Below are 22,474 nucleotides of genomic sequence, written 5' to 3'. Positions count from 1 at the left end.
ACAATCAAATAACCTATTACTTCAAAATCAAGATTTTTTTGATGTTCATGAAGTCTTGCTGATGAGATGTTAAAACGAGGTCCTGACTCTCTGTGGTCGTTAAAAATGCCAGAATGTCTTTCGAAAAAGAGTAGGGGTTTAACTCCGGAGTCTTAAGTGAAGTCTTAAGTCTTGCTAACTTTAAGTGGATCTCAGAGAACAGTACACAATAAATAAAAAGGCTCATGATCTATTTAAAACACACAATATAATTTATCATTTATTATCCAATAAAAAGATGTTAAATAATTAGTTGCTTTGGCATAAGAGGCTTAACAGCGAATGAAAACCAGTACATGTACAGTGCTTACAGTAAAACATTTTCTTTTGCCATGACTGAGAAGCCTAGGTTTAAAAAAAAATATCTGTGTTAAGTAAGAGTTTCTTTCCAATTATTAAAAGTTTGATTGACCAATAATTAGTCCAATATCAGCTTGCCCGCCTTAGCAAGTAACAACTGAGCTACTTGCTGTCACTGTAAAGGTTGTTGCCATGGAAACAGGGCCACATGGGATCATCCATTTCTGCATTTGTCTGTGAGAGAATTTGAAGAAATTAGTCAACCTGGTGTTTTCATTAAGGATCTAAATAATATGTAACAACCAAATAATACACAGCCTGACCAAAAACCAAACCATGCTGAGCCAAGTGTAACTGTAACTGTGCATGGAAAGTGGCTGCTACAATGAGAAAAAAAGTATCTTGTATTTTTTTTGTGTGTTTGTAATAAAAAGTTGGATAAGGTCACTTGGACCACAAGTGGATTTTGTTGAACAGCTCATGTTCACGCAGCCTAGCAACGCGTCTGGATAAAAATACACACAACATGTGTGACCAAATATTCCCGCTTTCTTTTCCATACTGTAGACTCTGCCGTTGAACGAGAGTGACTACAGCAGACCCAGATGTGTCGACATCATCCAACTGTAGGTAAAACCAACTCGCTCTTCATATACAGTAATCTCATCATTGTATCTTGCATCAACATATTCAACAAGTAATCACAAACAACACTGAGGACATGATTGATAACAGCAATCCCTTTGAATTGTTTTCTTTCTTCAGTCATGGGGAGATGGTGTAATAATGTAGTTTTACAATGAAAATATAAACTTAGCTGATTTTCAAAACTTTGGGATCAGTATTTTTTTTGATTAAAAACACAACAACAAAGCGATATTGTAAAATAAAATGCTACAATTGGGTAAGGCAGTGGCGCAGTAGGTATTGCTGTCGCCTCACAGCAAGAAGGTTGCTGGGTCGCAGGTTCGAACCTTGGCTCAGTTGCCGTTTTTGTGTGCTGTTTAGATGTAGAGGAAACTTTTTTTTAAAAAATCATATGATTCTTTTGTACAATTCTTTAACAGATTTGACCTTGCTGAATTACCTTATAAAATCATCTTACTGACCCCAAATACTGAACAGATGTGTGTGTGTGTGTGTGTGTGTGTAGCTGTACTATTATAAGAGAATGATCAAGGAGTATAAAGCTCACCGAGCCAGTCAGACAGCAAAGGAAACCTGCTCCAGCATTGGCTTTGATATCGGTTATGGGCAGCATGAAGTCAGTGGACGACCCCTTCATCATGGGGTCATTACTCAAGGACAGCGGTGTCTTGGCTATGCAAACCGGCAAATTTTCAAAGCCCTTTCAAAAAGAAGAACCATAGAATAAGAGAAAAAAATAATACAAATTTGTTTCAAAATAGAATATAAAGTATATATATATATATATATATATATATATATATATATATATATATATATATATATATATATATATATATATATATATATATATATATATATATATAATTTAACATCCAGACTAACTGCATCTCGTTTTAATGTTTATCATCTTTTTCATATTTATTTTGTGTTGTCACTTGTCACACTGGAAGCTTCTGTAGCCAAAGCAAATTCCTTGTGTGTGAAGCACACTTGGCAATAAAACTGATTATGATATGCTCAGCATAACCGAGTAATCAAAGTATCTTCCATCCCTTCTATATCTGTTTAAAAAAAACAAAAACAACGAAAATTTAGAAAACGCCCGTTATTTTGTTTGCTCACAAAAAACATAAAAAACGAGATATTGCCTCAATTTTTGTTTTGTTTTTTTGGTTTAGGGTAAGAAATTTAAATTTGTGTAAATTTATTATACACATGTGGGCGAGCTGAAACACCCCCTTTCCTCTGATTGGTCAATCAAAATTGAGCTTGTGACGTCCCCCTCAAAATAATAGTGCTCTGCGGACCAGCATCAAGGCTTTATTTAACTATATATTATATTTAACTATATATATATATATATATATATATATATATATATATATATATATATATATATATATATATATATATATATATATATATATATATATATATATATATATATATATATTTTTTTTTTTTTTAATATTTACTAAATGATGTTTAACAGAGCAAGGAAATTTTCACAGTATGTCTAATAATATTTTTTCTTCTAGAGAAAGTCTTATTTGTTTTATTTATGATAGAATAAAAGAAGTTTTTAAATTTGTAAAAAACATTTTCAGTCTTCAGAACAAACCATCATTATACAATACCTTGCCTAATTAACCTAACCTGCATAGTTAACCTAATTAACCTAGTGATGCCTTTAAATGTCACTTTAATCTGTATAGAAGTGTCTTAAAAAATATCTTGTAAAATATTACTTACTGTCATTATGGCAAAGATAAAATAAATCAGTCATTAGAGATGAGTTATTAAAACTATTATGTTTAGAAATGTGTTGAAAAAATCTTCTGAAATTGGGGGAAAAAATAAATGAGGGGGGCTAATAATACTGAATATATATATATATATATATATATATATATATATATATATATATATATATATATATACTGACTAATAATATATATATATATATATATATATATATATATATATATATATATATATGTGTGTGTGTATATATATATATATATATATATATATATATATATATATATATATATTAATTACCACATTAAGTGAAAATAGTATTTACATTTCCAATAACCAAACAAACATCCTCCTCCTACCCTAACTAACAAGCAACTCTTTTTTTTCATGCACATTTCTTTAATATTCTGTTACTCATATATTTCCACAATATGTTGTGCAATATGTTTCTCCAAACCTCTCAATAACCAACAGCAGCTGTTACTATTAAATTAGTGAGACCCACATTAATTAACCACTATTCTGGTATCCAAGTATAAACTGGATTTGATGAAAAAAAACATGTTTAATTTACAAGCAAATATCTAAAAAGTTTTTAAAAATCTCAATACTTAATAAAATGTTAACACTTGGCATTAAGTTTACTTTTGGTGAACACAAACACAGGTGGATAATACTAAATACAGCGTTAAATGGGGTATAACACTTTGCTATAAGCTTCTCCACTTCATAAACCACTTTCAGAAGTATCTGAAAACACACTAAACTGAATTGTGTTCATAGAGTAGATCAAGGGTGCCCAAACTTTTTCTTATAAAGGGCTGAATCCAAACTTAATTGATAGCTGTGGGCCGAAGGTAAATATTCAAAACTCTATTACATTAAAGTTTCCATGGGTAATCTCCAAATTTATTTCCTAATATTTTTGAATAAATAGAACACATTACTTTAAATACACTACCTGAAAAAAGTAGCGTTGTCGATCCCAGTTGTAAAAACAACAAATATTAACCTGACTGCTAGTTGATCATTTGGAAAAAAAAGTGGTAGAAGATTTTCCCATAATTCATCTGTCGAACTGCATCCCAGTCATCAAAAATACTGTGGAGGACCTATTGGAACCCGCAAAGACCCAAGATTCTTACAGAAATCAGTCAAGTTTAGTCAAGGAAAACTCATTGTTTGGAGTTATATTCAGTATGGGGCGTGCAAGAGATTTGCAGAGTGGATGGCATCAACAGCCTGAGGTATCAAGACATTTGTGCTGCGCGTTACATTACAAACCACAGGAAAGGGCAAATTCTTCAGCAGGATAGCGATCCTTTCATACTTCAGCTTCCACATCAAAGTTCCTGAAAGCAAAGATGGCCAGCCCAGTCACCAAACATGAACATTACTGTGCATGTCTGGGGTAATATGAAGGAGGAGGCATTGAAGATGAATCTAAAGAATCTTGATGAACTCTGGGAGTCCTGCAAGAACACTTTTCGCCATTCCAGATGACTTTATTAATTAAGTTATTACGTTATTTGAGTTATTGCAGAGATGTATGGATGCAGTCCTCCAAGCTCATGAGAGTCATACAATATTTATTCTTTTTCCACTGCACCATGACTTTATATTCTTTACTATACATTATTTCTGTTAAGGGACAAGACTTTTGTCTAAGCAAAGTCAGACCTTACTGTCCTAATTAAATAATAAAAAATCAAGGCATGATCATATTTTATTTTGGTAAAATAAACATGATCTAAAGGGCTTTGCCTTTAATATAAACCATTTACGATTCTAAATGATCATCTAGAAGTTGTTATTTGTTGTTGCTAAAACTTGGATTGGCAACAAGACTGTCAGGTAGTGTAGTACTGACTAATGCTGTATAATTTTATTGTATCATGAATTTACAGCAAAAACATCAACAATCCCATTTATAACACAAGAAAAGTTCAATGCTGATTACACTAGTCCAACTGGACCTGCCTTGATTTGTTCGAGTGACTATTTTAAACCTTTAAAATGGTTAACATTTAATTTCATTTATCTTTTTTGATGTCTCAGCAGTAAAATAAACGAGGAAAAGGTCACGTTAAATCTGAAATTATGGTGTCTGTCAAATGATTTACCCCAACATACCTCCCCATCAATCCTTTTCTCTTCTCAGATGGGATAGCAGGCCAAATCAAATGTTACTATGGGCCAACTTTTGCCCGCAGGCCCTAGTTTGGCCATTTCTGGTGTAGATGCTCATGTTTGAACTATTCTCTGCTTTTCTGACTGTTTGTAAGTTTTAAAAGAAAGTATAAAAAAAAAAACTCAATGTCCTTTAATAAATTCTTTCTGTAACCACAAATCAAATCAGAAATGAAAGCCGGTTGTCCTCATATGATTTTCAGTTGTCTGTTTTTTTATATGTAATTGATCAAGCTTATTTCCATAAAACCATACATATACCTGTCCATATACCCTTCAAAGTCAACAAAAGGGATATTAAATACAAGGTGTGAACTGGAATATGTCTCCCTTACCTTATTGTTATATGATCGTCCAAAAATGCATTCTGACAAAAGCAATCTCACCTGTTTTGTATAAAGTGCAAGTTTTTCCTTTGCTTTTGGAGACAGCTTGACGTCTTTCAGACCGTACATCTTCTGTGCTACAGTCCTTAACTTATCAGAGGCTGGAGTCTGAAAAAAAAATGCATTTACTTTTAATAATGTATTAGTTGAGTACAGGATTTTGGCTTGATCCCAATGTACCCTCACTTAATACATAGCATACAGACTTCCTCAAAGCCTTAATTGCCTACAGTATGTGTGATGAACTGTTTTTATGCTAGCTATATTTAGGCCTTGTCAATTAAAACGATTTCATGCATGATGAAGTCATTAATGAAACAGCTCTATATATAAAGTGCTAATTGATCTAAAAATAAATGTGGAAAAGATCACAAGGAGCCAGGGTAATAAAAAATGATGAGTTAAAATAAAAACAGCGTCACTGTATACCTGAATAATGCATTTAATGGCACTTCTAGCAGATATTCTTTCATTTGTGCTATAAATGCTCTTAGGTACTTTCTCTAGCACTAATAATTCAGCTAAAGCTTTTACTCAAAGTACTGTAATTTTAGAATCCATCTTCATGGTAAAAAAAATTGTGGATCTTTTCCCTTGAAAAATTGAAGACAAGACACTACAGGCAAATCGACTTTCAGATTCATATTTCAGTTTTAAGATTCGGGGCTTGCATAAAGTATTTGTTTTAGTGTTGGGCAAAAATGTAATCGTGATTCAAACTAAAAGTTTGTTTTGACATTATTTAAGTGTGTGTACTTTGTATAATTATTATGCATATATAAATACACACATACATGCATATATTTCAGAACGTTTGTATTTATATTTAAATATAAAATACATATGCATATGATACAAATTATATATAAATCTAAATATCTAAATAACAAAATAGTTTTGCATAGATTTGTTTCTATGTATGTGTTTCACATTCATTAATTTTCTTTTTGGCTTAGTCCCTTTATTAATCAGGGGTCGCTACAGCGGAATGAACCGCCAACTTATCCAGCATATGTTTTACTTAGTGAATGCCCTTCCAGCTGCAACCCATCACTGGGAAACACCCATACACTCTGTCACACACATACACTACAGACAATTTAGCTTACCCAATTCCCCTATAGCGCATGTCTTTGGACTTGTGGGGGTAACCTAAGCACCCGGAGGAAACCCATGCAAATACAGGGAGAACATGCAAACTTCACACAGAAATGCCAACTGACCCAGCCGAAGCTTACAGCACCTTCTTGCTGTAAGGGGATCTCACTACAGCGCTGCCTATGTATAACATATAAATAATAAATATAAAAAATACTTAATCTTACCAGGGTCGTTTATATCAAAGTTGCTATTTCAACCACAATATGTAGGTGTTTCATGACTTAATTTTTACGACAAGGGTCATTCACGAGTTCACACTTGCAGACGTTTAAGAATAAGGCGTACTTGGCGTGCTGTCTGGGGAGAGGGCTCTGAGCTCGGGGAGACACCCAAACTCGAGTCATTCCCCTTATTAGAGACCAGAGAGGAGTAGGGATTCGAGCAAAGTATCTAGCCCGGCCCCAGAACGCTCCCCCCGGGAATGTAATGCTTAAGAGGCGAGGTGTCGGGGTGGTGGAGGGATGCTAAAGTCGTAATATGCTGCAGGTAGGACAGCTTTGGTGTATATATAGGTGTTTGGTCAAGAACTGATTTGATAATAGAATAATTGTCAATGCTCCTCCCGAAATTTGTTTACAAAACATCACTTAGCCCAACGCTCAGCCCCCAACCTGGAGGACCAGGACATACACACATACACTACGAACAATTTAGCTTACCAGTGATCTTCTGTGAGGCAAAAGCACTACCCACTGCGCCACTGTGCTGCCCCAATTATATAGAATACACACATATATATATTATGTCAAAACAAACTGTCATTTTGGATTTGGATGAATGCGATTATTCTTTGCCAGCACTAATTTATTTCTTTTAAGTCTAATGTAAAGAAAACATCCAAAACAATTCTTTTTTTTTCTTAGCTTAATTTATCAATGTGTGTCTGCAGATTTCAGTTTTAAATTTTCTCAAAACCAGTTTTTGTCTTTTCACTTCGGAATTCATGTACATACCCCAAACGATTTTGTGTTTTATCACAAATCTGGAAGGTTTTTACCCAGAAATATGTTCATATGTTGTTATTGTATCTGCAGGCCATTAGCAGTATTTTCTAAATTATGAAGTGATAAAAGGAGATTCTCAAGTTCACCTTAACACCTCCGACTCTAATATGCAAAAACAATCAATTCTAATAAAAATATTAAATTAACTTATGCTTAGATTTACAAGTTGTGTAATGTGTAATTAAATAACACAGCATTTAAATATTTGATATTTGACATTGATAATCAATTAACTGGGAAAATATGGCATGATATTACTCTTTGCCAAAAAAAAAAAAAAAAATAAATCTCTTGCCTTAGCATCCTTTAGGTTATCAGTGCAAATATTACCCACTTTGCCATTTTTTACCTGCAAGTCATAGAGGAACTTGAAGCAGGCAGGTAGTTTTGCTGCTCTCTGAACCGTCTCGGCCAGAGCCAGAGCTCCAGCGCCCCCTTCAGACCAGCTGCTGCACTGCACTGCATCAAAGGCACCAGCCTGCCTCGCCTGGCCACATACCAGCTCCAGCTCAGCGTCAGTATCAGAGCTACGCCAAACACAATCAGAGTCCATATTCATACACACATTCACTCAGAGTGGGAGTGTTGTGTGTGGTTTAACTTGGCTCATGAGCATACGATTAGTGTACAAAGGACAAAAAAAATCATCTACTAGATCATAACTAGATATATATCAGTGACACTGAATAAAACTGAAAGATATTAGGACTGGTTGTTTTTCTGATTTTATGGATTCATATGAATGCAATACTATTGCATTAAATAATTATGTTCAGCTTCTTGAACAGACCAAGTGTTGTGTTCCATAAGCTCCATAAGTCATGACCCACGGGTATTAATTTTGTTTTGCCTGTAGATGTTTTTTTTAGTGTTGGAAGCTGTTGACTTGCATTTACATCTCAAAGGATCAGGGTTTCAGTTAAAAACCTTATTTAATATTCTAGGAAAAATCCCCTGTAGATAAATAAATAAACAGCATTTTTAATATGGCGTTTCATGGGGGGGATCTATAGAACGCTGTACCTATAAAAACAACTTCAGCATGTTTACTAGTTCACATATTCAAGTTTAAACAGTGTTGTTGTTTGCTTTGTTTCTAAAGAAAGAAACATTAACTGTTAATACTAAGTCAATTAAAAGTCAATTAGGTCCCGTTTACACTCAGGTCTTGACTCCCAAATCTGAAATCCCATGTCTGATTTTTTGCCTGTCCATTTACACGCCCTTTTAATTTTGAGTGACCCATATCCGATTAATGTGTTTACACGTGCCATTCAATTTACGACGTCGTGCATGCATAAAGGCATCTTTAGCATCTGCACCACACAAACCACGATGGAAGAAATTGTCTTTCTTTTAGCTCTGCGAAATATGTAAAGTTCACCCAACTTTAAAATGATTTTGAGGTGGAGGAGCAGGGAAAGGGCCGTCATCGCAGCTTGCGCCTATGGTTTATATATGCTGTCCTCCACCATTCAGAGGAATTTTGTGAGAGATCTCAGGTCTGGTGGGAGCAAATTGTGGCAACTGACCACTTTCCTCTTCCATGTTTCCTCTGTTGTTGTTGTTGCACACACATTCTTCCTTAATGACATACAAAAATGAATACAACGATAAAGCCAATCTGCCTGTTTACATGATAATCACATTGTCACATATTTGATTTATATGTGATTCATTTCCACATATGATGGAGGCCTGAAACATCCGAATGCATGTGTTGTTTTTTTTTCGTGTCACACAATCATAAAACATCCGATGTGATGATCCTGTCTGTCACATAGAAGCAAAAAAATCAGAATTGGGTCACATTTAACTGGCAGTGTAAATGGGACCTTGGAGTTGACTAAAATGGAAAGCAATTGGAATATTATCTTTAAAAACAAACAAACAAAATTATTTACGAAGCACTTACATTTGCATTTACGAAGTGTGCTTCACACAGCTAAGTGTCCTTGACAAACCTCCTGTAGAAACACTCCCCTCCTTACTCTAGCACTTAATTCTCCTAGCATTAACAGTTCATTTGTTTAATTAAAACTTCTTGTGTGCATTGCCTCTTCTTGTTGAATCACTGAATGCCTCCTCAATTGTAAGTCACTTTGAACTAAAGTGTCTGCTTAATGACTAAATATAAATTTAAAGAAATATTTACCCTATTTCTGATTTTACACTACTATAAGATTAATACAATATTTTCCTTCACTTTCCATGCATCCTTTTTGCAGAGATGTTCCAAAAAGTAACTTTGTTTTACATTTACAACATTGACCACATATACATTTTTTACGTGATTGTTTAATGAATCTTTAATCACTTGAAATATGTTTTAATATTGACTAACTAAACTTTAACTTGATCAAACCAAAATTTTTGTCGAGCAAATTTGGTTGTATACTCCATGCAATGACATTAAAGATAATCTATTTTATTCTAATGATAATGTATGAAAAGTCTCAAATAGCAAAATATTTCATTGTTGGCTGCTTGCTGCTTTACCTGAATTTGTTGACAGCTACGATCACCGGCAAGCCGAATGCTTGTGCTTTTTCCACCTGCCTCCTCATATGACAACAGCCTCTTTCCAGCTGCTTGAGGTTCTGCATTGGAGAAAATACTTCACTTCAAGTGATGCACACACTAAATCAATCTAAACAGCAGTGTCTCCTACAGTCAATAAGTGTACATAAAACAATTGACCACATTTGTCAGTTAATTAGGTTCTAAATATATTTGAAATACTACACCATTCAAAACTCTATTATATGCCATATTGACCTATATCAATAGTGACCTTGTGAGATAGAAGGCTACATATAGTTTTCAGATATGTGTGTGCTGAAGCCAATAGAAAAATGTATATCCATTATGTACAATTTTAATAGCATCTACATTATTTATTTCATATGGTTTTATGTATAATGTGTTATGTATTACAATTATTATATGTTATGCAAGTTTATTAAAACTTCAAATATAGAATAAATGTGTATAAAAAAACATTTGTGTTTAAACAGGTAATAGGAACATGCATAGTCATCCATCCATCCATCCATCCATCCATCCATCCATCCATCCATCCATCCATCCATCCATCCATCCATCCATCCATCCATCCATCCATCCATCCATCCATCCATCCATCCATCCATCCATCCATCCATCCATCCATCCATCTATCTATCTATCTATCTATCTATCTATCTATCTATCTATCTATCTATCTATCTATCTATCTATCTATCTATCTATCTATCTATCTATCTATCTATCACAATGTTGTCAGTAGTAAAAGTGTATTACCTCTTGTAAGTACTCTTTTGGAAGGGGCAAACCTGCTTGGATCTATGAACAGAAAGAATATAATTGCAGTCTGAAGCACAAAACAGATATTTTAATGAACACAATGGATGTGTTGATGTCTAATAGTTTTAAATGGCTAACCAATCCATTATGAATGTGTGTTGTGTTACTCACAGGAGGTGCTCCACCTTGCATCTTCAATGTACGAATGGTTGCCACCATCACTAGCACATCTGGCTGAAGACCTGAGTAGAGGCATTTAATGTTGAAAAACTTCTCCAAGCCAACATCAGCTCCATGACCCGACTCTGTGACTGAAATACAGATAGAACCAGATTATATTTTTGTTGTTGATATTACAGAAATCTGACCATATTTTTTATATTTTAATGTAAGTTTGAAGTTAGTAATATTTTTCAGTGCCTCTGAAAAAAAAACTCTCATATGCTAGTATGCATTCATTTGATCAAAAGTAAAATAGCTGTTATAAAATATTAAATAATTATTTTAAAAACAGTAATATATTGAACTATTATTTAAAATAAAATAAAATAAAAATGTTTTTAAGCTCAGATCATTTTTTTTGTGTAAAAAAAAGAAAAAAATATGTATATATATATATATATATATATATATATATATATATATATATATATATATATATATATATATATATCACCTTCTACATGTCTTCACTGTGAATTGATTATTTCTTTGTCCTTAAAACTTATTAACCTCAAACATTTAAATGGAGCATTTGTGCTGCATTTTTACTAATATGAATGCATGATATTTAAGTAATACAATATACAATTACTACTAAATGAAATTCTTCTTTACCTACAAATCCCTCTGATCCAACAATTTTTAAAGCCATTTTGTCTGCCAGAATGGAAGGACCGCCTTGGGCAACATTGACTAATGGGCTGGTGTGAAGAAACACAGGTGTACCCTAGAGAGAGAGAGAGAGAGAGAGACTGAGACGTGCTGAGACACAATCTGACAGAGCCAAAATAAATAAATAAAAATCATTCTGCATACAGCAACTCTAAAATATTTATTCTGAATAACGACAATGACCTTTTCAGAGGTCATGCGACACTTTGCATTGTTTAAATCTCACCTCGACAGTTTGCATCAAGACAGGTTTCAGGGCTTCTTTCAATAACATAGCCAAAGGACCACTGACATTCTGTATAATAAAATAATGCGTATATTAGATCACACGCATTTAAGGATCCACTTAAACATGTGAACACATACTGACTAAATCCTCGGTAGTGATAGGATCTCCAGATTTGTTTGTGGCTACTATGATGTTGGCCAGTCTGTGCTGCATCTCCTCCTCACTGCTGCTGAGTGACAGGACAGCCATCATCTCATTTTCCAAGGAGAATGAATCCTGTACAGAGCAGATGCACACGTAAGATCAACAAATACTCAACGTTTTACATTCTAAATCTTTTTGAAAAGAATGTGCTATATGTTGTAAAATAAACTGTGTATGTATTTGTGTGTGTTTTATTAATGTCATTATTTAAGATTTGTTTTTATTTCATGATTTCAACTGATCTGACTTTGACTTTTTGTCATAGATGCATTTTCAATCTTAATTTTTACTTTAAATGAGATCAATATTTTACCAGTACTCGGTTGCAGCTGAAAAGGCATTCGCTGTGTAAAACATATGCTGGATAAGTTAGTGGTTCATTCTGCTATGGCGACCCCTGATAAATAAAGGGACTAAGCCAAAAAAGAAATAATTGAGATCAATATTGACAATTATTTTTTGTAAATGTTTAAAAAAAAAAAAAAAAAAAAACATTTTACCTCATGTGATGCATACATCTAAAAAAAGACAGTTGTTGTTTGTTCAAACAGCTTATTTAAAATTGGCTTTAACAACACAACTCTTTAAGTTATTTGAGACAACTTAATTGTTTGATGTTCAGTCCACTTAAATTTGTAATAACTAATAAGTTAATTTAATTCCTTCATGTTGTCCCAACACAAATCGTTTGTGTGGAACCCAGCAATCACTGTAGACTATAACAATGTCAATTACTTTTTGTCTATTTTTTTTTTTTACCTCATGTCATAATTCTTTCATTCATCCATTTTTCTTCGGATTAGTCCCATATGTATCAGGGGTCCATGTCATTAATTTTAAGAGATGTGCCTTAAACCTTATTGAAAATTCTAGATTATTCCTCAATATTTTGATCAGTATTCAATAACCAGTGTTCCCAGATATAGCTGACTTTTCCAGCCCAAAAGCTGTCCAAAAACCACCCAAACTCACAAAAATGCCCAAAATATTAGATTAATATTTAATTTAACTTAAATTAATTTAAATCGAAATAACCTAGTTACTTTAACTGTCATTATGTTTAACCATATGGCAACCAACACCAGCATTCACAGAACCACATAACCGGATCACATCAAAACACTGCCCCCCTCTCACCCACACACTGCACTGAATATTGTCTAGATTAGGGTATGTTTTAAAATGGCGGTTCTATTTGGCGTTTTAAATTTGTTTGTGCAGCTTGTCAATCAGACAACGCTTTTCAGCAATTGCTGAAAAAAAGGTTGATAAAAGTGTTATGATAAACCGTGGTGAGTTTAACTGCAGGCTCTGTGTGATGCTCGTGCACGCAAAGGGGAGTCAGTTTTGTCCGGGAGTCAGATTTTGATGCAACTTTTCTTCACCTCCTCTTGCGGGTGGACCCATGTGATTTGCTCTATGCACTCACTACTAACTAAATAAAACAGGAGCACACAGTTCTGTTTTGTTGAATAAGTTGCATATACTGCAACATTTACGTTTCAAAACTGCCCAAATTTTGTCAACCCGCCAATGCCATTTTTTTACCCGCACAATCAAAACTAAAACCGTCCAATCTGGCAACAGTCAATAACATTGGTTAGATTTTGTAATGTTTTTAAAAGATGAGTCATTTTTTGTAAAGATAAGAACTGCATTTATTTGATTAAAAACAGTATTTTATTTATTGCCAAACAACATAATGGTCTGGGATTACTTGGTGAGTTCATACACAAATGCATTTGTACATACAAACATAAGTCCTTATGTTAAATGTAGAGGCAAACCGACATTGTGAGACTGAAACATACCGTTGCAGAGTCTGTGTCAATGTCCAATCGGATAAAACGTCTTATCTCTCTCTCTGTGAGAGTCAAGGGGTCAGATTTCTCAATGGCCAGTTTCTACAGGTCATAAAGGACACTGTGACCATGTCGTCTGAACGTAGCTTTGTATTTTACTGTAGACTTATGTTTTCTGCGACTTACCTTCAGTCGATTAAGCTGAGCCAAGGAGACGCACCTTTGACCCTCTCTGAGAGGAACCAACAAATCAAACAAAGCCTGCCAGACACAAGCATGTGAGATAATACCAAATACAAATACACAGGTATACACACACACACACACACACACACGGGTGATTCTATAATTGCACGTTTGGGGTCTAAAGTGATTATTATTTCAGCTTTTTTCATGACACATTTCACATTTTTAAAAAGTATCTTGAGTAGCTGAAAATCAGGATTCAGGACTACTCGGAAGAAAACTGATAAATATAGTGATAATAGCATTGCCTTTTGACTTTTCAAATGCATTGTGTATTATCAATAGATATGATAAAACTCCTTTCATCACAATTAGTGCTGGATTAGCCAGTGTATTAGCCAAAGTGCAGGACACTTTGGGATTCTGGTTCATGTTTAAACAGACAATTACACTTAATAACATGTAAACATGTCTGTCCTGCGTGCTTGATTTTAAAAACACAACTCATTTTCTCTTAAAAGAGCACAAATTGTTAAAGTAATCAAATGCTTTGATTATTGATCTGTGCATTCTTAAAGTGTCACCTCTTTTATCAAACAAAACAAATCAAGACATTAATTTGCTGCGCTTCACTTGTTTGATAACAGAGGTGACACTTTAAATGGCGTTTACAGAAGCTGATCTGGGATCAGTTTATCATTGGAGTGCATCTGTCAGTCAGTGCTTATACATGCATTCACTGATTCAGAGGTTGCAAATGAAGGTGATAATCGGCGCACAGCTTTAATAGAAAGATAGTGAATGCAGACATTTTTATAATAATTACTGCGTGCTTTCAGGATGAAAAATATATGAGAAATATGATGAAAATACTTAATAGGATGATAGCAGGATAGAATGCTAAAATATGGAAGACTGGTGGGAAAAATGGGAGGGTTGACATTAGAGATGCGCGGATGGGCTATTATTTCATCCGCAACCGCATGACAAAATTCATCATCCGTCTGCCATCCATCCGCAGTAACATTTTTGACCAATTTTTAAAACCGCACCCGCCCGCCATCTGCTGATTGGGCTCTTTATTTGAATGGCTTATTCCTTTTTATTATTAAATGAATGTTTCTTTATTGATCATTATAGAATAGAGAATGACTTTAATGTAGATATGCAGTTAATCCAAACGTGCAAGTCATTAATTGACGACGCTTTGAAGTGACGCTAAAGATACGAGGACGTGTCCTTCCCTCGTATCCCGGTGGGGTGGAAACACAAGGAAAGAAAGCAAGGAAAGGAAACGAGGATGCACAAATAAGAAATGAGAAGCACCCGAGCTCTCAGAATATCAGCAGTGAACTCCGTCTCCAATCGGCGCACAGGGACAAAAGTAAATAAATAGCCTAAATTAAACGCACTGTACTGTACAACTTTTCTTATTGTAGCCTAATAGAAAACGCATTGACACATCATTTCAACATGCTGCTATTTAGTCTACTACTAAATGCCTATTTCACTTTATTTTTTAGTAAATAGATAGAATAATAAGTCATTTACATTATAGCCTAATAATGTTTACATTTGTAGTTGTCCAAAGCAACCTCAAAAACGTAGCTACCTGATGGCCTTGCACATCTAATTAATGGGCACAGTTTTTCGACTATTTTTTTATTTATTTATTTTTTATTTTTTGCTGTGGATGTTATTGAGCTTGTATAAATCGGAAACAAAACCAGTTCTGCGACAAGATGAACCTTTATTGATATCTCTATCAGACAATACCTATTTTATATGCCAAAAGAAACAACAGGCAGTAAAAAAATATTAACATAAATATCTAAATGTAGGCATAGGCTATAGTCGCATGCTTTGGCAAACAGTTGAAAATTTTTTTAATAAAAACGTCATATCGTGCCTAAGCCTTGTAGGCTCAGTCACCCCCACAATTAGAAATTAAATTAGAAAAATAGATATGCCATCTCTCTTTGAGCGAACATAAAGTCTGACCAGGCTAAGTGCATGTATGACAAGTGCCCCAATAACCCATGGATTTAGGATTATCCCCATTCCCCTCAAACTTGAAGCATAACGAAATACTACGCCAGTTACGACAAAGAAATTCTGGCAAAATAACCTTAGCCTCGGAACGTAAAAGCGAGGCCAACATGTCTAGAATAGAATAGGCTAAACCTATATGAACGTAAAATTATCAGCTGACCGAACTCAAAAGTTTATATTATATAGCCTAAATAACATAGGCTAATTGGTTTAATATGCCTGACCTTAGGTCTAGTTTGATTTTTTTCTTGGCACAATGCAGGAATGAAATAGCATCTACAGTGTCAGGATTCAGACGGGAGCGCCTGCATAGCCACTATAATGCGCCCTGCTGCGCTGAAGGAGCGCTCGCTCGCAGCACTTGTTCCTGAAATGCATAGGATTCTCTTGGAAAGGTGCTGTAGTCGTGGGAATGACTGGCCTTATTTCTCCCAAAAGGAAGTAGATTTTCCTCTGCTGATCCGTCTATACGGAAGTTTGTAGAGGAATACTTCTGTACTTCATCCAGAATTAGTGTATCCGATTCCTCCTCCCATTCTGTGAAGTCAGTCCTAGGCTTTTTCGTTGGTGCGCCAGCTATGCCTATAAAAACAGTACAACCGCCCGCCACCCGCCGGAATTTAATTAAAATATTATTTTTTCGTAACGTCATCCGCCCGATCCGCGGCTATAACCGCCAACCGCACATCTCTAGTTGACATGTATGAAGTGAACAGGAAGTGTTTGTGGTAACAAAATATATATTTTTCTATAACTCTGTTTTTTTTTTCTCCAACCCATTTTTAATCCCCACCATCACGTTCCTGGTCTCCATACAAGAGTAACAAAACTGACAGTGTGTACCATAGCTGACAGCAAAACGAGAGTTTTTATTAAACGTAAAAAAAAGACATAACCTGTCTTTGGCAAGAAGGGAATTGTTAAATCTGTTGTCAGTAACTTATTGCAAAGAATTTCTGCAACTGAAACATTTTTTTTGTTCCAACTGTATCTCCAATTATAGAAACACCCACATATCAAACACAAGCCTGACCTTTTCCGAGAGTTTGGTCTCATAGTGAGCATATGCTTTAACAGTGTCCATCACCAGTCTACCGGCAGCAGAGACGAGCTCATTCTGGCCTGAAGGCTGAAGGCTGACCTGGGATCAGTGTGTTGGATGATATTCATTTTTAATTTGATACTTTCAAATCTTTGCTACAAGGAAGACTTAAACTTACCTCCTCCAGTGGGATAATTTGAGAGTATCCTCCTCCAACAGCAGGCCCTGTGGACAAAAAGCAAACAGGACCTCAAATAAATCAATAAGCAAACTCATGTAAGATGTTTTATTTCAGTTTAGAGTTAAAAAAAGATTTTTTTTGAGAAATTTGAGAAAAAAAAATGAGAAATGAACTTCTAAATGTTTCAAACAACTGACAATAGAACATCAATCAATTTTGTATGTCAACAATGTCTTTTTATCTCTTATTTATGACTTTGCTCAGTTTCATGTTTACTCTCATTTGTCAAATATGTATTTTTACCACATAATTTTGATGATAATAATTATTATTATAATATGAATTATAAAGAAAAATTTCTCAATTACAACTTTTTGTCACAATTGCAGTTGCCTTTTTATCTCAATTATGGCTTTTGATCTCCTAATTTAACATTTTATGTTGTAATTGAGATTTGTATAAATTAATTTCTTTGATTTCTATCACATATTGTCAGATGAAAACAACTTGATTTTACATCTTATATCGTAATTTTATAGCAGTTTTGGCCTTTTATCTCAATATTTTTTGGTCATAATTATTACTGTTTGACCTTAATTTAATCTTATTTGACTTTTTATCTTGATCAAATTTAACTTTTCATAACTTATATATGACAAAAACATTTTCAATTTTATTCTACTTTGTAAGGCTTTTTCATATTTTATAGTATGTTTTATTAACTGTATTTAATTACGACTTGGTACATAATTCTTGGCCTGTCATGTGAGAACTATACTTCACAAAAGTGTAATAACTTTTAAATGGTGAAACTGGGAATCAAAATATACTTTCTAAACTTTGGAACTTGAAAAAACTATTTGTTTCTCACCTCTAGCACCAAAACAGGTTTCCAGTGAGGACTTTTGAACACAAGCGAAAGCGTTGGTATTCAGGTGAGCCCCTAAAGCTTGAGCCAGTCCGAGAGCAGTGGTGCGCTTTCCCTCACCCAGTGGAGAAGAAGTAACTCTGGTGACACAGAACAGATTGACTTTGAAAGCAAATAAACAAATATGTATAATTTAATCCAAAATAAAAGTTTGTATTTACATAATATTTGTGTGTACTGTGTGTATTATTCATTAAATTTATTCATATGCATACATACATACATAATAAATATTATATTCTGACCATTAATTATACCATTGATCATTTGGCACCAATTACTGTACTTAGGCCTAATGAAGTTTAATAAGATGGTGCTTGTGGATAGTTACTATTACAGGTTTGTGCTAAAGTTCATAATTATATTTCAAGATGCATCCTACCCGGTGACAACCACATATTTCCCATTCGGCTGTTTTTCCATGCGCTTCAAAGCATCCAGTCGGATCTTAGCCCTGCTCCTGCCGTATGACTCTACTTCATCAGAAAACAATCCCAATTCTCTGGCGAGCTGAACTACTGGTTTGCTTTCACATGAAGAGGAGATTGCAGCATCGCTGAAGAAATGAAAAAAGCAGAGCGAGGATTAGCATGAGCTGCAGAAATGTCACGGTAAATAACATGATAACTTGAAATATTTTTTTATATTAACAAGCAAGCCGAGGCAGTACCTGGGCTGAGGCTCATGGGGTCTCTTCTTTGTGTACACTAAGTTCCACTTGCCAGGAGTGTGTGTTTGCAGAAACCTCTTCGCACTTTCAACTGTATTCTGGTCCAAATCCAAACAAGAAAAACAGAAGCGTTTATTTAAAAAAGATGCTTAGTGCTTGTACAATATAAGCTTAGTATTTAGAAAGCATAAAACGTGGATTATAAGTTTAAGAGAAACATTCCTTTCTACACCTGACCCTTAACAGTGTTTTATTATGTCTCGTTCATCCACTTTGGAGTACTTTTCTGATGAATTTGAGGGACTTTTAGGCAGCTCTTGTGTCGTTATTTTCTGATCTTTTAATCTAATATTGCGAAAGTAGTTCTTGCAGTTTTACAGTGGCCAAGAGAGCTTAACATGCAGCAATTTAAGAAAACACATGCTATTACAAAAAACTGAGAAAAGATCTTCATCAGTTTGACAGCACATGTGCTGCAAATCCTCACAACAATAAAAAAAATGTGCTGCATTTTCCCACAATGCAAACAATTTACAAAAACGCACAGCATTTTCTCACACCACAAAAAGAACAGAACATACAGGATATGTTTCAAGGTGACCCAAAAACATCCAGATGCCAATGTGCCGTGACTATTGCTCAGTGAAGTTGTAGGTGATCTTTGAAATGTGAGTTTTTTTTTTGTTTATTTTAATATCCCAGTTCCCATGTCTAGTATTTATTAGCCTAAATATTCCTAACCTAAACAGCCAGGCCCATCACATTTTAGGGTCTCCTTGAAACATTTCTGCTGTGTAGTGAGAAAATTTTTAATGTGTTTGCGGTGTGACGATTTGCTGGCGTTTTTGGTCAACTTGATCCTAATCTTACTTTAAAAATGTAATGAATGTGCATTTTGATATTGTATACCACCAGAAAAGTTTGAAGTGTGTAAAATATTATGCTCTTAAGCATCTATTATTTCAGTTTTCAGGGTCATATGATCATTTGGGGATCTTTTTTAATGTGCTGAAACATGCTGTAAACACAGCAGACACAACGTCATAAGGTGTTAATATTAGGTTAGATTTAGGTCGCCAATGTCTGAGGACAAAGTTATTTTGACGTCCAATAATGACGTGAAATGACATTGATATTTTGTTGATTTCAGGTTATGTTGGAAATCGACCAACATCCAACATTGAGGCATTATCTTAAATGTCATAATGAAGTCGAATACTGACATATATTTATCAGGCATAACAACCAAAATCCAACATCGGATAGACGTCAAAGTGGTGACGTCAACTCGATTTTCATTTCCAATTAAAATGCAACATCCCACACCATTGGGGCACAACTTCAATCTGACATCATGCTGACGTCCTGTGCCTGCGGGGAATAAACAGTTTGCTGCTCTTTTTTTTTTTTTTTTGTGAAAACCATGATGTGGAAACTTTTTTGTCTGGATTCTGGATTAATTATGTAGGTTCATAAAAAGAGCTTTTATTTTTAATAGAAATACTTGGTAAAAATATAATTGCCTCAACTTTTAATCAGACATTGAAATTATTCTTTTATTTAAAAATATACACTAAAACTTAAAATTACTTCAAAAATAATTGTTTTAGTTCTTTATTTGTAATTTACTTAGATATCACAAAATAACAGGAGCCAAAAAAATGATTACTGAGATTTTTTGCTATTGGGCAGCAATTTAATAAAGCATATCTAGTCAGTATCAACATTAACCAATATAAACTTTGATTTGTGACAGCGATTAATTAATTGTTTTATACTGAGAATAGAAAACTGTTCAAACTTTACTCTCATTTCAGCTAGTGAGCATGATAGTAAGCTCAAAGTGACTGCCATTTTCCTGTATTAAACACACAAACTTCTACAAAGTTATATTTCTCAGCTAGGGAAGTCATTTCTTTAAAAAAAAAAAAAAAAAAGATACGGTCCAATCATTGCAATTGTTTAAAAAAATACAAAGCAGGCTCACATTTTACTGCATTCACTTGTATGTAGTATTTATAGTCTGCAAAACTGCTGCCCACATTAACCAAAATGGTTATGAACAGGTAAGTAATTTTAGCCTAATACCATACCTTCATCAGCATAGCCACAGTCATGGGTCCGACTCCACCAGGCACTGGGGTAATGAATCCAGCTCGCTGTTTAGCTGAGGGGTAATGCACATCACCCACCACCCGCTTCCCGCTAGCTTTACTCTCATCTGTGTGTGGAAGTCAAAGGTAAACATGTGAGCCAAAAACAGCTTCTATTCAATATTCCATTACTGATTCATATGAGCAGAGAGACCTGGTATATGATTGATGCCGCAGTCAATGACCACGGCCCCCTCCTTCACCCACTCGCCCTTCACCATCTCTGCTCTGCCAGCACCCACAACCAAAATATCTGCTTTGCCCACCTAAAGAAAAAAAACAAGACACCGAGAGTCATTGATGCATCTACTTCAGCCATCACACCAAAACCGCACGCCAGTTCAAGGTCTGCACTCAAAATCCATAAAGCAAACATTAGATTAATCTTTTTACTCTTTAAGAGCTCTTCTTTGATGTAATAACTACAGCAGTAAGTAAATATATATATATTGATAGATAAATATTTGTACTAAAATGGCTAAAAAGAATCACAAAGGACTAAAAAGAAATGGTAAGTAACTTTGAATTGAAGATTAATAACATTTCTGACATTCAAACCCATAAGGAATGTGTTTATCTTTATAACACAAAAGAAGATATTTTTAATCAAGGCTGACAGATTTCCGGTGAAAGCCTGTTGACCGAAAAACTCTGATACTCTGGAAACTAAAAGGATTCGTTAAGAATTCAGCCGTTTAATCTAAGAGACATATTCTTTAGGCCAGTGGTCTCAAACTCAATTCCTGAAGGCTCGCAGCTCTGCACAGTTTAGCTCCAAGTCACACCTGCTTAAGTGTCTAAAAGTCTTGAACACTCAAGCTGCGTCTGAAACCACATACTTCCATACTATATAGCACGTTAAAATCAGTATGTGAGCCGAGTAGTATTTCTGAATTCATAAAATTTGAAAATCAGTATGCGAAAAGTAACCGAATGACTTACTACTTCCGGTGAGATTTTGAAGTGCGTATCCCATGCAAGCTATGCTATATCATGATGCCCCATGAGAGAATTCATGAATGGGAGTAAAGCAACGCAATTGACGCAGTTAGGTCACGTGATCATGACAAAATGACGGACATAGTACGTCCGAATTTCCTTCATACTTTTCACATTCATACTATATAGAATGTACTTTTCTAACGGCCGAGTAGTATGTTTAAATTCAAATGCAGTACCTACTGAGTAGTAGGCGTGTTCGGACGCAGCCTCTGATTAGTTAAATCAGCTGTGTTATATTAGGGTTGGAGCAAAACTGTGCAGAGCTGTGGCTCTCCTGGAATTGAGTTTAAGCCCCATGCTTTAGGCTGTTATACAAATATAAGCAGTCACCAG

The 22,474-nt window shown here is 34.6% G+C and overlaps 1 protein-coding gene across 6 annotated transcripts in view; it reads right to left on the bottom strand.

The window, feature by feature from the left end:
- Positions 1 to 232: 232 nt before the first annotated feature.
- mthfd1a (methylenetetrahydrofolate dehydrogenase (NADP+ dependent) 1a, methenyltetrahydrofolate cyclohydrolase, formyltetrahydrofolate synthetase) overlaps positions 233 to 22,474 on the bottom strand; it is a 36,069-nt gene continuing 13,827 nt past the window's right edge. For 2 of the 6 annotated variants that reach the window (XM_690886.10, XM_073933344.1), the window contains 19 exons: positions 21,294 to 21,405; positions 21,080 to 21,207; positions 18,987 to 19,084; positions 18,699 to 18,872; positions 18,260 to 18,396; positions 17,386 to 17,432; positions 17,199 to 17,306; positions 14,114 to 14,188; positions 13,937 to 14,029; positions 12,063 to 12,197; positions 11,919 to 11,987; positions 11,636 to 11,747; positions 10,970 to 11,109; positions 10,796 to 10,837; positions 9,992 to 10,092; positions 7,842 to 8,019; positions 5,328 to 5,435; positions 1,535 to 1,687; positions 233 to 573 (listed from right to left, as the gene is read on the bottom strand). In XM_690886.10, the coding sequence (XP_695978.4) occupies positions 502 to 573; positions 1,535 to 1,687; positions 5,328 to 5,435; positions 7,842 to 8,019; positions 9,992 to 10,092; positions 10,796 to 10,837; positions 10,970 to 11,109; positions 11,636 to 11,747; positions 11,919 to 11,987; positions 12,063 to 12,197; positions 13,937 to 14,029; positions 14,114 to 14,188; positions 17,199 to 17,306; positions 17,386 to 17,432; positions 18,260 to 18,396; positions 18,699 to 18,872; positions 18,987 to 19,084; positions 21,080 to 21,207; positions 21,294 to 21,405 (2,082 nt within the window). In that variant the 3' untranslated portion in view covers positions 233 to 501. Of the gene's footprint in view, positions 574 to 1,534; positions 1,688 to 3,137; positions 4,104 to 5,327; positions 5,436 to 7,841; positions 8,020 to 9,991; positions 10,093 to 10,795; positions 10,838 to 10,969; positions 11,110 to 11,635; positions 11,748 to 11,918; positions 11,988 to 12,058; positions 12,198 to 13,936; positions 14,030 to 14,113; positions 14,189 to 17,198; positions 17,307 to 17,385; positions 17,433 to 18,259; positions 18,397 to 18,698; positions 18,873 to 18,986; positions 19,085 to 21,079; positions 21,208 to 21,293; positions 21,406 to 22,474 lie in introns of those variants that run through there. The other 4 variants (XR_012395801.1, XR_012395802.1, XR_012395800.1 and 1 more) reach the window with 4 other exon arrangements.

This window comes from Danio rerio, chromosome 20 (genome assembly GCF_049306965.1).
Source record: "Danio rerio strain Tuebingen ecotype United States chromosome 20, GRCz12tu, whole genome shotgun sequence".
Classification (NCBI taxonomy): domain Eukaryota; kingdom Metazoa; phylum Chordata; class Actinopteri; order Cypriniformes; family Danionidae; genus Danio; species Danio rerio.
This window is presented reverse-complemented; position numbering and strand designations above follow the sequence as displayed.